This window comes from Austrofundulus limnaeus, unplaced genomic scaffold, assembly GCF_001266775.1.
Source record: "Austrofundulus limnaeus strain Quisiro unplaced genomic scaffold, Austrofundulus_limnaeus-1.0 Scaffold86, whole genome shotgun sequence".
NCBI lineage: Eukaryota > Metazoa > Chordata > Actinopteri > Cyprinodontiformes > Rivulidae > Austrofundulus > Austrofundulus limnaeus.
In genome coordinates, this window is record NW_013952488.1 from 1392320 (window position 1) to 1406616 (window position 14297).

General features: G+C 38.4%; 3 protein-coding genes across 6 annotated transcripts in view; 2 read left to right on the forward strand and 1 right to left on the reverse strand.

Annotated features, from left to right (window-relative positions):
* LOC106520057 (dihydroxyacetone phosphate acyltransferase) overlaps nucleotides 1-2310 on the forward strand; it is a gene marked incomplete in the record, with an annotated part of 3980 nt that extends 1670 nt beyond the window's left edge. Inside the window, 4 exon segments of the mRNA XM_014011975.1 lie at nucleotides 575-674; nucleotides 890-983; nucleotides 1096-1157; nucleotides 1289-2310. Coding sequence (XP_013867429.1) covers nucleotides 578-674; nucleotides 890-983; nucleotides 1096-1157; nucleotides 1289-1341 — 306 coding nt within the window.
* A 4855-nt stretch (nucleotides 2311-7165) lies between these two features.
* Nucleotides 7166-9011, forward strand: fam228a (family with sequence similarity 228 member A). The gene is made up of 4 exons (XM_014011977.1): nucleotides 7166-7278; nucleotides 7350-7523; nucleotides 7603-7683; nucleotides 7768-9011. The coding sequence occupies exons 1-4, from the start codon at nucleotides 7237-7239 to the stop codon at nucleotides 7825-7827; spliced, it is 357 nt and encodes a 118-aa protein (XP_013867431.1). The 5' UTR covers nucleotides 7166-7236; the 3' UTR covers nucleotides 7828-9011.
* Nucleotides 9012-9567: 556 nt separating this feature from the next.
* Nucleotides 9568-14297, reverse strand: part of itsn2a (intersectin 2a) — a gene marked incomplete in the record, with an annotated part of 55536 nt that continues 50806 nt past the window's right edge. For all 4 annotated transcript variants that reach the window (XM_014011978.1, XM_014011981.1, XM_014011980.1 and 1 more), the window contains 9 exon segments: nucleotides 9568-10120; nucleotides 10596-10769; nucleotides 10843-10926; nucleotides 11604-11686; nucleotides 11771-11892; nucleotides 11973-12185; nucleotides 12702-12869; nucleotides 12953-13051; nucleotides 13142-13325. In XM_014011978.1, the coding sequence (XP_013867432.1) occupies nucleotides 9969-10120; nucleotides 10596-10769; nucleotides 10843-10926; nucleotides 11604-11686; nucleotides 11771-11892; nucleotides 11973-12185; nucleotides 12702-12869; nucleotides 12953-13051; nucleotides 13142-13325 (1279 nt within the window).

A 14297-nucleotide genomic window follows, 5' to 3' on the forward strand; every position in this document is an offset into this window, starting at 1 on the left:
GAGCAATGCATGCCACTAGTTTCTCCATACAGGAGGCGTCTTGAAGCTGTCATTGACAACAAAGGCTTTTGTACAAGGAAGTGTGTTCAATACTTTTTCCCTGTGCCATTCCACATTATTACAAATAACTTCATTTCTGGACATTTATGGTTTGATTTCTTTGTATGTATGGATCACTTGGGTTGTTACCGACATCTGGTGAAAATTTCATGTAATTAGCACCTCTAGTAATATATTTACTGAGAAAAATGGTGACGTGTTCAATATTTACCCGCTGTATTACCTGTTACAGATAGCTTTTTGAACCTTTAATTCGAATTATTCCTTTAAGATTAAATAGTCCGGTTTCATACTTTCTGTACAATTTCATGCTGTTGAAAAGTAAAAAGAGTATAAAATCATTAATTTAATGTAACAAGCTGAATGTGTCCGTAGTGAAAAGTCTATGTGGGGACACTGGTTTGCCATAAAATATCAGTGTACAGCTCCAAGTAGGTGCAGAGGAAGAGATGTAATAAAATTTATGTATGAACGTATTTATTTATTTATTTATTTATTTGTTTATTACTTCCAGCTGATGTTCAGGTATCTTTGTGAAGAGGCAGATCATGTTTTCACAGAGACACAGTTCCTACAAGGTGTTCGAACCCGGGCTACAAGCCTCATTCTGTCAGGTAAAAAAAAAAAAAAACAATAATCAACTTCATCTTTTAAGATAGTTTTCTAACTTCCTCTAATAACTTACGTCATTTTTATTATTTACCCATCGAAGGTGTGTGTATTGTTGTCTTTGCTTTGCTATAAATTGCTGTATAATAGTTTGTCGATGGGTGTATAACGTGCTGTTTGCAGTAATCTTGTTTTTAAATTTTTTTTTTGTTCTCAACAGGTGAATTTCACACTTACGAGGTGCTTTCATCAAACGTTCAGAAAAACGTTCTGTCGGCTCTCCAACGACTGGGGGCCATGACGAAGATTATGGRGTGAGTAAAAAGATCAGTTCTGTTTAAAGTTAATTTTCTTACATTGGTGAGAAATGGAAAAGTAGATACAATTCAGGTTATTTATTTATTTTTTTAAATTACCTGTCCTCAGATCTGACAGCATTGAACACAAAGTGAACAAAGCAGCTGTGAGAAGAGTTGAAGATATGCTCTGTGAGTTAGAGAACTTTTATTTATTCGTTTATTTTTTTGCTATGCCTTTAAGTTTTTCTTTCTGTTTATATTGTTTTTTTTACATCACCAATAAACAGGCTTATGGATTTTTTTATTTCCTCATGTTGCAGATGGAAAACTTTCATCTCAGGTTCTTCAAGTCCCACCTGAGTCCAGACTGTAGTCTGAGCTGGAGCTGATCCGTCCTTAGCGTCACCTCCCTTTTTGGTATCGGTCCGTTCTCTCATCACTCAGTTTCTGCTTCGGCTAAAAATAAAAGCTAGGGTAGATTCTCGATCATCCAGGACACGGTGAATTTAAACAAAATGTGTAAAAACCTAACTGGACTTCTGTTCTGTAGTTTAAGATGTTTTGCTTCCTGTGTGGTTAAGACGGCTTAAAAACAACAACTTTGAGAGGGTGACTCAAAAATGTCAACTGTTAAAGAATAAGAAAATACAAGTTAGAAATAGGTACGTAAAATAATTATAGGGAGAATAAATAAGTGAAAGTGTGATTTTTAAAGCACTCAAATAACAAAAATGGAAATAAACAAAATATCAAAGTCTCCAACCTAACCATGTAAGTTTCAATGTAAGTGAGTACATGGAAGAAAAATATCTAAATTTTTAACTTTTTCATTAGTTTCCTAAATTCATTTCATAAAATTTTGTCAAACTTGATGAAGTTGCGTCCATCTATATTTGTCTTTTTTAAGCTTTAGCGATGATTTTGATTTTCTCAACCAAAACAAACAAAAAATATATAGTTTTCATAAATATGTTTAAAGAAAAATAATAATTTAGACAGTATATTTTCTTAAATAAAAACTAAGTGCTAAAATAAAACAAATAATTCTTAAATTTATTCTTGATGTTAAGGCATTTTATAACTTAATTCCTTTTTTAATTTTTGTTTCTATTTTGTAGATTTATTTTGTCTTTTAATTTTGAAGGATTATGTCTTGTGGATAATTATTTTTGATACGTTTAATTCTCTTGGTGTGATTTAACACTTTTTGGACGATTGTTGTAAATGCACTTTAAAATCAGCTGAATCATTGGAAAGTTAAACCACTAAAACAGAATTTCGACATTAACTTGGAAGCTAGTGTGGCAATAAATGAAGTAAATAAAGTATTTTAAATGTCAAATTTGACTTGTTTAAGACATTTATTTGCATTTCTTTACATTTCAATGAATGCACAACAGATGTAACAAAACGCACCATGGATTGTTTTCCTCCTTCACGTTTAACTTCCTTTGATTTTTGCCACCAGTGAGTGAAAAGCAGAGGTCAGAGTTCAGCTTCCTGTCAGATCAAACCAATCATCTGCACGTTGAACCAGTCCGAAGGCCCCTCATGTGCCAGTTAAGTGGTAAATACCGGAGATTATCTGTACACGGGCGGTACGTCGACCTTGATGCGCAGCGCGCTGACGGGGTCCTGACAGAACACCGAGATGTACTCCAGAACCTTGCAATTCATCTTCTTCTCGCTCTCCTTGGCTCTGGTGCGCTCCCTGTCCCACCGCTCCTTCTCGCCGTTCATCTGGGAGAACAGGTTGATCTGGATGGTGCGCAGCGTGGCGGCCAGCACGTAGAAGGCGCCCTGCAGCATGTGGCAGAAGGCGGCGCCCAGGCTGAGCGCGGCGCCCATCAGGTTGGGCACCGTCTCGCACACCACGCACACGCCCTCCAGGAAGTGCAGCGTGCCCTTCTTGGCCAGCGGCGGGCCCTGGTGGAGGTAGGCGGCGGGCGGCGGGCTCTGCTGGGCATGGGTGAGCAGGTAGCGGGYGCAGTCGGCGAAGTGGGTGGCGGCCCTGCGCAGCGGGAGCAGGGCCAGGTACAGGTGGCACGCCGCTTTGGTCAGAGCATGGAAGAGCAGCCGCAGCTCGAGCACGGCGTTACCTGGAGATAAGACCGTTAGAAAGCGGGTCAGATGGAGGCTAATTTAACRCGGTGACTAATGTCACAAAGCATTACAAACAGAGTCTGCCACTGGATTAAAGTCTGCAGCTTTGTGCCCGGCGGCCTGCAAATCTCACCGCGCCAATACTTTGCTCTTTTTGCTACAAACTCTCACATTAACTAAAACAAGATAAAACAAATGAATTATGATTTGAACTTAAGATCTTTCAYGTAAGTGAATGATATTGGGATTTAAGCTGTAGATTTAATTTAAACATAAATGTGAGCCATCACATCGAAACCAGGATTAAGTCTAAAAGTTGCATGTTGAGAAATAGGCAGATATAGGGGTTTGATTAAAACGCTTGCAAAAAATACATTTTTTTTCATTGAACTGTCTGAAATATTATCCTAAATAAATATTTTTGAAGCCTTTTTTTGAGCAGTTGCAACCAAAAAACCCGATTTAGAGGAAAAACGCCTTAAAATGTTGCCATTTTCCCTGTGAGCTATCAATGCTTTTGTTTCTTTCCAGCTGGGAAATCTCAATATTCAAATACTATTTGAGGTTTCTTTTTTCAAAAGACATAAAAAAATCCTCATTAAAATGACATAAAATTAGGATTTAGACCAAACATTTATGTATTATTGTAACCAACAAGACAAATTAAATAATATCTCTACTAATATCAGGATTATCTAAGTGTAAAATGTAGCTTTTAAAGCCAGGAATCTGAAAATATGATTAGGTCATTTTGACCAAATTTGACTTAATCCTCATTTCRATGTGATGGGTCACAAATTTCTTTGCTGTTGGGTGATATGCATCTTTTATTATTCTAATTATTATTAAGTTTAAGTGTTACTTGGTTAGGCCATCTTTTGAGAAATGTTGGCCAACTAACCCTTGCAAAAGCTCAAAGGCAGACTTTGACCTTTTTCTTTTTTTTAGAGCTAAAATAAATCATTTGCAATAAATCCTAAAAAAAAAAGACATTAAAAAAGGTCCTAAATCTTTACCAATTTATCTTACCGTCTATAAAACAGAATATCCAGAGCAGAGCAATACTCGCGGTCAACCAAGTCCACCAATCCATGTAGCCTCCCCCTCTGTCCTGCCCTGTCCCGTCCTGGACCCTTCAGCAAAGAGAAAGAGCCACGGGACGACGATCTGTGACCTGGCCAAGCCCTGCCCCACCTGCCTCTGAACACTTAATACCCAAACATCCCGTACTCGCTGTCTGAGAGCGCGTCTAAGTGGACACCTYAAGAGCACATCAACTGTCAGCAGTGCATTAAGACCTGCAGCTCCCCTGCATGTTGTAGCACCTTTTAGAATCACTTTATTTATTATGGAACCAAACAAATTTTAACTAGATTGACTGATAATCTGTGTTTATCCAGAGAATGTCCCTAGATCTGTTAATTATTGTTCTATTTTGTTTTAGCTCTCTYTAATGTCCTGTGCCCATACTGTAAGTCTGTTTATATTTGTGAGGTTCTCAGACTGGCTTTGCACAAGGAGGATAAACTGTATACAAGACTATCGTGCACCATTTATATGACAGAATAACACGAGTTTCAAGTGTTTGAGTAAAAAGCAGCATAATTTATTATTTTTTTATATATAGCATTTTGATTTTGTGTTGCAAATTAATGTTCTAAACTTTAATCGACATGTGAATTATGTAACTTGATTCGACAGATCAGAGCTTAAACCCCTCCCTCGCCGCTCRTCATCACCTCTAGCCAAGTCATGTGCCGTTGAGGAGAAAAGGAGCAAACCCCATCGATAAGTGTGAAAAGATGTGGAAGAAATCTGTGTCGGCTATAAAACAAAAATAAATTACACCGTGGTAAAAAAAATATTAAATGTTTTATTTAATACATTATACTGAAAGAAAACGAAAATTTATTTGGTCTCTTTTTTTTTTAAACGCCTCTCCACAACCTGGGCTCGAACCAGCAGCCTGATCGGAGTAATGACCACCAAGATCGCTCAGATGTCTAATTTTTAATAAAATTKTTATTATTTTTTTGTGATTTTGATATGAAGCAGCACGCGGTGTTTATCTTAACGGGTTTTATTTATTTTATATAAAAAAAAATATTTGACTTTAATGATTGGCACACAGGTGTTTCACCATATTTTGTGACCATCATATATTGTGACCAGAGGGGGCGCTGTTGCGTTTCTACAACAGAACTTGGCCGAACGTGGTCAGCGCGTTCACGTGTCAGTGCGTGGACGTCATGGCAACGGCGGCCTTCCTGGAGAAAGAGGAGCCGGTCTTTGCTAATCTCCTCCCGGAGGAACTGATGAGAACTGAAGCTGGAGAGAAAAACAGAGAAAAACAGGTACTGATGACTTTCTTTAATTCTATCACCTTAAATCAATACAGGTAAAAACTCACCTCTTATGAAGGCAGGTTAACAATAGATGAAAATGAGCAGATACAAACTGAAAGTTCAGTTTATGTAGAAACATCTATGAAGTTTATGTTTAGAAACAAACTTATCTAAAAATATTTTAACTTGAATCTAAATTTATTCCTTGGTGCTCTTTGGTAAAATCATTTAAATGTCTGAAAGCAAGAAGACCTATAGAAATCATGTTCATAAAAGAAATTAACATAAAGCCTAACGAGGCGAAAAATAAATGTAATATGATGGCTGACAAAACTTTTTCTGTAAGCTTATTACTTAAAACAAATAATATAAAAGTAAAAATACTATAACAGGAAATGATTCTGGAAAAAATAATTTAACTAAGAAAATTACTTTGGTAAAAGTCATAAAACTGCTTATAATAATTGGAAAGTAAAAATAAAAGTCCTATGCTGTCGCTTAAGAAGTGTTGATTTTACTCAAACTGGTTCCATGAATCCAGTTTTAGTAACCTGAGCTCAACTTGGCTTTAGTGAAACCAGTTGACATAAGTTGGTAGTTTAACATTAAATGTTTCTGAGTGTATAAACAAACAATGATTCATATCTAAATTTGTAACATGTAAACAGGTGTTAATTTTTAAGTGAAGTATCATTTTTGTGCTTTGAATTTAACAAAATAAAAGTAGAAGTTAGAATAAAAACAAATTGAAATTAAAAATCATCATGAAATAAATGTACTATATTCCGCTGCTTATTAAGTATAATTTAAGCAGCTAATTTGGAGTCATGAGTGCGAGCTTTTATTTTGTAGGTCATAAACTCGATACAACCAACAGATCATAACTTAGAATAGTTTGATAAACAGGAAAAACAAGGGTTTTATTAAAGTGCCACATCTCACGACTAAACATTTACTTTAACAGAGACTTCAGAAAATAATCTTTTGAAGTTTTCAAAAATACGTTTTCTTTTTAAGACGTGTTTTCTGTTGAAGCAATTTGAAAAAGCTACATTTTTCTGTTGATAATTCTCCGTTTTATGCAGTCGACCTTTGGGCCAGCTCATTCTGCTCTGACTTCACAGAACAAACAGTCTGCAGCTGACTAATAATTTATCAGCTGTCTTTAGCTGGCAGAGAGAAGCTGTGTGCAGCTCTCCTGACAACAAGCAGGTCTCCCACTCCCTCCCGCGGGGCGTCGTGTCTCTGCACTGTCGCACAGCGCTGGAACATTCCGGGTCTGAGCGAAGATGTATGAAAACATCTCAGGTTGCTTGAAGACGCTGCAGCTGCTGTTACCCTCAGCTAATGAGAAGATCCAAAAGCCCAGCAGTACACTTTAACCTGTTTAGGCTTGAGGTAGAACAGGAAGGGGCCTCCGGTTACCAAAATATTACAGCAAGCAATAGTGTTAGATACTGATCAGCCCTAAGGTGATCATATTTGAGCTAAAATGACTGTTCTTGCATCAAAAAATAYGTTGAAGCAACTGTTTATGTGGTGTCATTTTAGTGTCCTTTCATATAGTTACAGATCAGAACGGTAACGTGATGCAACAGATGTGTCAGGAGTCCACGGCTGGTGTGAAGACGACGAGCCGCTGTCAAAGTGTGACATCAAGAAACGAGGGAAGCTCCAAACGGCGTCAGCTCTCTCGTACCTCTCTGAGACAGCTGCAGGTACTGCAAGAATAACAAACTCAAATASAACAAAAGAGGATTTCGCTGTGATTTATCTCCATCTAGGCGAAGATCGAAGCTGAAAATCAGCAGGTGCAGGAAATGATCCAACCTTTACTGGATGCAGAAAATGGATTTCTGAAGGTAAGATTGTTAGTTTTCTGAAAATGTTGCCTTAAAAATCACTTTCATTTTCCACTGAATTCCTTACCTAGGAGTTGGAGAGCTTCCTGGCTCAGGAGGAGGTCGCAGAGCTGAGGAGGAAGGAGTTTCTTCACAAGCGCTGGACTGAGCGTGTCTGGTTACCTACGCAGAAGAGAGMGGAGGAACGCATGTCCGGCTGCAGGAGGTGTCCCAGCTTGTGCTACCTCAGACCCTCCAACTCCAAGGTGAGCGCTTCCTGCTGCCGTGTTTGTTCTGAAGCCAGAGTTCACTCCTTCGGCTCACTTAATGGTCTCTGTGTGGCAGGGCTTTGTGTCTCCTGGCACCTACGATCCACAAGTGTACAACCGTTTTCTGCTCAACGTCAAAAAGCTGCAGCATTTCAAGGTTGTCCTAATTTTGTAAAATTTCATTTCATTTAACAATCAAGTTGTGCCAGCTAACRTCAAATGCATGCTCTGTCGTCCGCAGCTCAAAATGGCTGATTTAAGCGAACCAGTCTTCAGCTACAAGAAAAATGTAAGAGAATGAGGACATCCTGCTCTTGTAAAACAGCTATAAAGCATGGATTTTTCTTTGAAACGATCAAAGTTCTGAACATTGGAATTTGTTCTTGAAACAGAAAATTGTTGAGGGTCTCGCTTCATGCCTGTAAAGCACATGTCAAACTGAAGGCAGCGCTAGTTAATTTATTTAGGTCTGCAAGTTCAGAACATCAACAACGTCAAGTTACATCTTGATGTTGTGTTTGAATGACAATAAACGATTCTTCTTCTTGAAGAAGCACATATCCTCAATAAATCTTAGYGGCGTTAATACTAAAGCACAACTTTATCTCTGTTTACCAGACAACATCCAGGTAAGACATAAATCAGCACTTTACTACCATCTAGTGGTGAGATTATTTTCTTTGACAGATCGGCACATATCGGTGCAGAATGGGGAGGTGATTTGTAGAAACACTTATAAATCATGGTTGTATTACAAAATATAGTTGTGGATTGCTAGTTCTGCTGCTTCTTGGTCATTTTCTTATATGTATGGCAGGGCTTCGGTAAGAAAACATGCAGATATATTAGTAATTTTAAACTGTAGTAAAACTGAAGCAATGCATTCTGGGTAGGCTACAGGACACGGACCAGGAACTCCGTACTTTTCAAAATAAGAGCGTGATTTTAAACTGTTCCGTGTTTCTTTCTTTACTATTATTTATTTAATATTTATTGCCACGGTGTCCCTCAGAGAGGGGAGGTACAAACTGCACAGCTGAGTGTGGTTCTGCAGATCAGAACCGCAGTTAGATTGTCACCCAGTGAAGAAGTTCTAATTGCTTCGTCCCACGCAAAGAATTGTGGGAACACTACAGTCTCAGTGGAAACCGTCACCGAGAAGAGTCAGAAGTCAGAGTATAAAGCTCTGAACCAGTTTCTTCACAGTGGAGCTACATTATGTTAAGTAGAAACGGCTTCATTGTTCGAGAAAAACATGACAAAGATTTAATGAATTATGTTGCTACTAAAGGTAGTGAGACTAGACGGCTCTCTCTTTACTTTAGACAAAATTTATGTTTGAATGTGAACCATTTTTTGCGATTGGCGCTACTCAWTTCTAAATTTAGAAAGCGCAAATCCGCACATCATTCTATGAATTTAGTAAAACCCTAAAGCGCAAAGGAGAAATTTAGGTCTGCAACTAGCACTTTAGGGGACTAATGCCCACCACTGCTTTTAATAGTATTTATGCATTTTTTATTTCAAATTTAGCCAGTTGTACACAGTGTTTATAAGAGAACGTGTTAAAAATGTTGTTTCTATGCAGGAAATACCACATAGAGCTCAGTTATTGTTTATTAGAGGTGCTCAGCTAAAGCAATGAGATGTTTAGTTGAAGTTATTTACAGCTGGCTCTTTGAGGACCACCCTAACGCTCATTTGGCCCTTGGTGAAAATGAGTTTGACCCCCCTTCTGTAGTATTTTCTTTGATCAAATCAATGKTTTYTTTTTCCCTGTGAAATGAGCCTTCTTTTCTTTTGGAGGTCAGAAAAACACACAATGAACAAAGAGTTTTCATCTCATCCAGACTCGATACAATCCCGCTCCACATCTGTGTGACGGAGCAGCTGAAGGACGGCTCCTGGCTCCTCTCACCTGAACGTCAAGGCTCCAGCTGAGCTTGACCCAAATAAAATCTGTGCTCATCTTTATTCAAATGCTCCTCCAAGCTGTGAACTGCTTAAAAGTGTCATTTTGTGACATAAAAAAGACTAAATATATACATAAATACGTTTTATTCATGGCACTTTCAGTGACATTTAAAGTAAAATCCCTTTGCTTTCAGGATTACAGTGTAAAGTTGTGTTTTCTGAGGCAGTGTGGGACTAAACAGTAGGTAGTGGGAATGTCGTATTCCTGCATTAGTAGTATATAATGTTGATAAATCTCAGCCATTGAAAAAAAAATTAGAATATAGAGCCTTTTTTATAATTTCGATTCAGCGTTGAATAAGAAAATATTTGCGATTATCTTCGCATTTCAGCTGGCTGGAGATCAGTGATAAAAAGTCAGGTTGTCTCATGGCACAGGAAACCAGGGACAGTAAAATCCAGATGATTTAGTTGAACACGGGCACTTCCAGCGCACGTCTCCTCATTTTGTAAAACAACTGACTGTGCTCATTTGCTCGGCTCGTAAAGCTGCAGGTCCAGTTTGACCGACACTTCTCCGGTGGGGACCTCGTGCAGAAGCAGGCGACGGTTCGCTGCTCCTTTGCTTTCCATGTCTTTCTTTATGGTTGCCACTGGAACCTCRGTTCGACCCAGAAAATCTGAAGGAAAAAATAAAAATAATGCCACTGCTAAAACGACTAATTTATGTCCAAGACTCCTCATCAGCTGCTCACAAATCTGTTTATCACAATAAACGTCTGAAGCAAATACATTTTACTGAGGCTTATTTGTGTCTTAAATTTGACACATTTAATAAACAAATTGTAGCAAAGATAAAAAAACATTAGTTGTTTTTGTCCATGCAGCATAAAAACATGCTTTAAATATCTGTAAAAACAATGTAAATTAAAGCTATTACTTTAAACTTACACATGTCCTAAATGTCWACAATTTGGACTCAAGTTTTAATTCCTGCTTTATAAAAACAATGTTTCTGCTGGCAAATACAGACTAAAAACACTATAAAAATGTGTTGCATGTTTTATTCATTAAAACTGTAACAGACTGAACATGTTTGTGATTATGTTTTACTTTACATTACTGTATGTAATGTGAATGAAGCCGGTTACTGACCGTCTGGTGAGAACTGATCTTTCTCAAACACAGTGATGGACAGGACATCCTGATAGATGTCTTTGATGAAAAACTGACAGTTGAAGTTCCACTTCGGGTTCAGCGTGTCGCTGACGGGCCGAGACGTGTAGCACTGAGCCCCCATCGTCAGCTCACAGTACGGATTGCTCTTACCTGAGGAAAAACGTACGTTTATTTATTTTAGCAAATATATAAAGCTGCATGAAATGCTGACGCTAGGCCTCACCGTTGGGCTTACAGGCCTTGAGCTCCTGAGCTTCAGTGACTGTCACCAGCAGTCGGCCGATCCCACTGGTCTTTAAAGAGCGAGCTGAAATTAAACCAAAATGTTAAGYGGTGGTGGGCACAGCAAACAAACAAAAAAATCAGAATCTGCTAACTAAAAAGAGATTTGATAACATTAAATATGAGGGAAAAAAATCAGCAGAAACTATCACTGAACATGTAAAAAAATATTAAATTAGTGGAAACTATCACTAAACATGAAAAAATAAACAAATTAGCAGAAACTAACACTTTAAACATGGAAAAAAAATTATCAGAAACTATCACTAAACATAAAAAAATAATAAATTAGTAGAAACTAACACTAAACATGAAAAATACATTAAATTAGCAGAAACTAACACTAAACCTGAAAAAAATAATAAATTAGAGGAAACTAACACTAAACATGAAAAAATAATAAATTAGCGTAAACTAACACTAAACCTGAAAAAATAATAAATTAGCGGAAGCTAATGCTAAGCGTGTAAAACCACTAAGACGACTGTCAATCTGTCACATGTCTTTGTTCATGTTAGCTTGTTAGTTAGCTGTTATCCCTAATATTTCAGAAGATAATTGRTTCGCTAACAGTTTTCAAAGATAGTGAAAAAGCTAATCTGCTAAAACAAAACACTGTTCTGCTATTAGCTGTTAGCTGAGGAGCAGAACTATGGCCACATCTTAGTGATCATACATAAAAATTCAAACAAACGTGTTCACCTTGATAAGCTTTCTCTCTCTTTTTCTTCTCAGTCTCTATGAAATTTTCAGAAGCTGCTTTAATTTTCTGGACCCACGCTGTCCTATTTAAAAAAATATAATGGAAAAAATGTGAATACTCTACAAAACATCTGATTGATTAGATTTAAAGCTGTGTATTGGCATACCTCTCGCTTAAAGTTTCAGTTTTGAGCGTGTAGACCCGATCGATATGGGAGACGTGAAATAGAGGCTCATCACTTGACGGGTCTGGTGGCATTTTCACCAAAACCTCGTTCAGAAACAGTGGCTAAAGAGGAGCAAGGAAACATGAGGACAAAAACCTTTTTTTGAATCCTGACAACAAAAGCTGTTCAACCTCCTGCGCACCGTTTTGTACATCTTCAGCTGCACGTTGGTTTTGGAGCTGAACAACTTATCTGATCCGGAGGAGGAGAAAGGTTTGGCGCTGTGCGTGAGGAGGAGGAAGTCGTTGAAGAGGAAGGCCCACAGCTCTCGGCTGCTTTTGCTCTTGTGCAGCCGGCCGCTGTGGAGCAACTTGCGAGGCCCGAGGCAGTTTGTTAACGAGTTGAAGATCAGGTGCTGGAAGAAATAATGGAGTCAAAGTGAAACAAGGCTGCTACTTTGTGGGGAAAATAAAATTGTTTGGTTTCCTGCTGACTTTGTAAATTTGTACACTTAGAAAAAAACTGTCTCAACTTTTTATGGTACTTTCATTTTAATAAAAAGAGAACATTAACTCAAAATCTTTACTTTTTTTTGCATTATATAAAGTTTAATATTGGTTTCATTAAGTCTTCCACCACACAACCTGAATTTTGGCTCCTAGCGATTGGTTGTGTGTCCTTGTGGCCAACAGAGGACTGTCAATCAAATTTAGACTGTTCCATTCCAACATGGGCGGGACCAAAGGCCAGAATGACCAATCTGGCCTTTGGTCCCACCCATGTTGGAATAGGCGGGACCAAAGGCCAGAATGACCAATCACACTTTTCCAGTCTAATTTTAGCAATCAGGGCAGCTTCGACCAGTTTACACAGCTGATTTGTGTTAGTTTTTGACCCATAAATCAGTTTTCACATAATTCACAGTTTTTACCTCGATAGGGCCCTCACTCTGGATGTGGTTCTGGATCCATTCCAGTCGGTCCGAGTTCTCCTTCTCTCGGACCCCCTCATTAACCTGAAGGCACAGCTCTTCGGCCCGCTCCAGAGCTACTCGCAGGGGCTCGCGGTCTGCATGGCCTTCTGCTGTGTGCTCCAAGATCTGGACASGAAGCGCAGAAAAATAAACGTAAACAAAATTAAAAAGGCGGGGTGTGGAAAACTYCAAATAGATGATAAAYGGACATTTTTGATGAGCAGAGGGTAGCGAGTGATCCTCTGCATGGGCTTCAGGAGGAAGCTGGACAGTGGCATTCCTTTACAGCGGTAGTTAGTGGCGATCTTCTGCTCAAAACAAAGCAGAAAAGCATTTTTTTTAAATAAATTGCATCTCTTTTGAGTTTCCTCTACACATTTAAAGATGATTAACGGTACTTTGAGGAAGTCCTTAAAGTCGGGCTGGTTGTAGGTTTTGCTCTGCAGCAGGGCGGCGGCGTTGAGCTGACAGGAGCAGAAGCGGATGTACGGCTGCATGTGAGCGAGCTCCGACGCCAGCAGGTCTCCTATCAGCTGAACGGGCATGTTCTCCCCTCCCGTTTGTTTGCGCACACGCAGAGCCCTGAGACACAACCCGTCAACATGTTAGGGAGACTTTTGTGAACCTAGACACCTCAGCAGGGTTGCAAACCACAAAATCAGCAAAAATGAAGGTTTTTAAAAAGTTGAGACGGTATTAAGTTAAAAATGTCTGTGTACGCCCTGCTTAGAYAATGTTCATCTGCTGAAATTAAGGTTTTCTGTGGGTCTGAAGCTTCATTTACCTCTGCTTGTTCATTTGACCTTTTTTAAAATCAGACACTGCACAGTAGGCAGTTAATAATCCACACTTATGGTATTTAGTGCCTTGTGTTGATAGACAACAAAGGAGTCGCAACTCAGTTTCAGAACCTTCAACTGTTTGTTTATTCTCTAAAATTTGGCTTAATAAAAAAAGTGTATGATAAGAATCATGGCAGTTCAACTATACTAACCACAATCCTCATCTTTTCTAAAGCAAGTTATACCAGGATGGTTCATGTAACAGAATGGACMATTTTTTAAAATCGTGCCTATATTATTGATGTTTTATTTATTTCTTTTCTCAGTAAGCATCTGTTTATCCCACAGTGAYGGTCAACTTTGGAACCAGGACTCTGGCTGGGAACTGTAAAAGCAAAAATTAAAAACTTCATTCAAACTGCAATTACAGTCCTTTAAAGGGATCCCTGATTAGTTGTAACATTAGACTTTATTTGAAAAGCATTTATTTTAACTGTAAAATAAAGACTGTAAAAATACTGTAGGCTGTTTAGTTTTGTTAATTTTTTAAAATATATTTTAACACGGACGGGGCCATTTTATTTACACACAAAGCATTCTGGGTAAATGTTGACGTGGATAGGTCCTCGGTGTGAGCGAGCTATATCCACCCTGAAGGTTAATCTTGGACAATATCTGAAGATTGACTCTTTTAAGTGAAACCAGAGTTGACAGAGAGGAGAAGGTAGAAACAATTCAGTCTACAACTGAAAATATGGATGGAGGACAACAG